Source organism: Panicum hallii, chromosome 3 (genome assembly GCF_002211085.1).
Source record: "Panicum hallii strain FIL2 chromosome 3, PHallii_v3.1, whole genome shotgun sequence".
NCBI lineage: Eukaryota > Viridiplantae > Streptophyta > Magnoliopsida > Poales > Poaceae > Panicum > Panicum hallii.
Genome location: NC_038044.1, coordinates 21,174,410 through 21,175,866, shown reverse-complemented (window position 1 = coordinate 21,175,866; position 1,457 = coordinate 21,174,410). Strand labels below are relative to the sequence as shown.

The window sequence follows — 1,457 nt, the reverse complement described above, 5'->3', positions numbered from 1 at the left end:
CTATTGTTCTGGTGGTCCGGAGGCGTCCCCACTCCCTGCAGGTCCGGGGCGGCGTCGGATGCGGGACACCACCATATATGCCGCCTCCTGTACTCCTTCCTGCGCGGTGGCCGCCGTCGCCCGGATGGGGCCGACCAGGACGGGGGTCAGCTGGAAGGCGGGGTCGTGGCTCCGGAAGCAGGTAAGGATGTACTCTGCCATCCCCCGAGCAACTGCTCGCCCTTCTGTCTCCAGGAGGTCGTGCATGCTGGACTCCAGGTCTCGCAGCTGCTCGGCGGTGGAGTCCAGCATCTGGAGGGCGGCGCCAAGTGAAGATGGGGCCTCTGCCACCCAGATGGGGCTCGCTCCGAGTGCATCCAGGGAGGGGTTCACCTCACAGGCCCATCTTACGATTCGGCCGATGCTGGCGCTCCGCTCCACCAGGAACTCCTCCACCTTGGCCTCCCTCTCCTAGAGGGCCGCCTCGCGCTCCTGGAGCCTCCGGATCCCGGCCGCCAGTTCCTCCTCCACGGCCGCCTCCCGCTCCAGGAGCTCTTGGATCCGGGTCACCTCCTCTTCTTCACGGGCGGCAAGCCTTTTTTCTCTCTCCGCCGCGGCTGCCTCCCATTCCGCAAGGGTAGCTTCCTGCTCCTTGGTCACCTCCACCTCCCTGTCCGCCGCCGCGTTCACCCTCTTCTTCGCCACGAGCTCCCGCTCGATGGCATGCTTCTCTCACCGTGCGGCCGCTCTCTCCCGTTGGGCAGCTGCCCCCTCTCGGTCGAGAGCCTTCTGCAGCTGCTCCTGCAGGAGTTCGCGCTCTAGCACGAGCTTGGCGCGCTCCCCGGTGTAGCGGGCGGAGACAGACTTGATGCGGTCCCCCAGGCAGTGCTCCCAGTCGGAGAGCCGGAAGCGCTCCGCCTCCAGCCTCTCCCATTCCCGGCAGATGCCCGCCTCCAGCTCCTCCTGTACCTGCTGGCTCTTGGCAAAGAGGGGGGCGGGAGGGGATCTCCGCTGGGCTCGGGAGAAGGCGTCTCCCCAGCACCACCTCCGGCTCCTCCTCCTGCGCGGGTGGAGTGGTGGTGCTAGCGACCTCTGCGACCTCTGGCGCCGCTGCCTCCGGCACCTCCGCAGCCACCGGCACTACTGCCTCTGCTGTTGCTGCAGCCTCCTCTGCCGCTGGCTCAGCTGGAGGGGGCTCCTCCATGGCGTCCGGCGCTGCTGCAGCTGCTGGCGCCTCGGTCGTCGCAGCAGGCCCGGTGGCCTCCTCCTGGGGGGTGGCTTTGGGCCTTGGAGGTGTGGCGGCCTCTGGCTCTGGACCTCTGGGTCTGGTAGCTACTAGTGCTGGCGCGGGCGGAGTCCCTGCTGGAGTTGTCGCCGACTCCCAGCAGGGGAAGATGAAGGTACTGCCTGGGGGCCGGACCCCCAGCTGGAGCGACACCGGCGGACGTGCTTGATGCATCCGAAGAATGGGGCCTGTC

General features: G+C 68.2%; 1 protein-coding gene across 1 annotated transcript; it reads right to left on the bottom strand.

Annotated features, from left to right (window-relative positions):
• On the bottom strand, positions 1–1,183 carry LOC112885335. The gene is made up of 2 exons (XM_025950972.1): positions 949–1,183; positions 1–344 (listed from the first exon to the last, which is right to left on the bottom strand). The coding sequence occupies exons 1-2, from the start codon at positions 1,181–1,183 to the stop codon at positions 1–3; spliced, it is 579 nt and encodes a 192-aa protein (XP_025806757.1).
• Between the last annotated feature and the right edge of the window lie 274 nt (positions 1,184–1,457).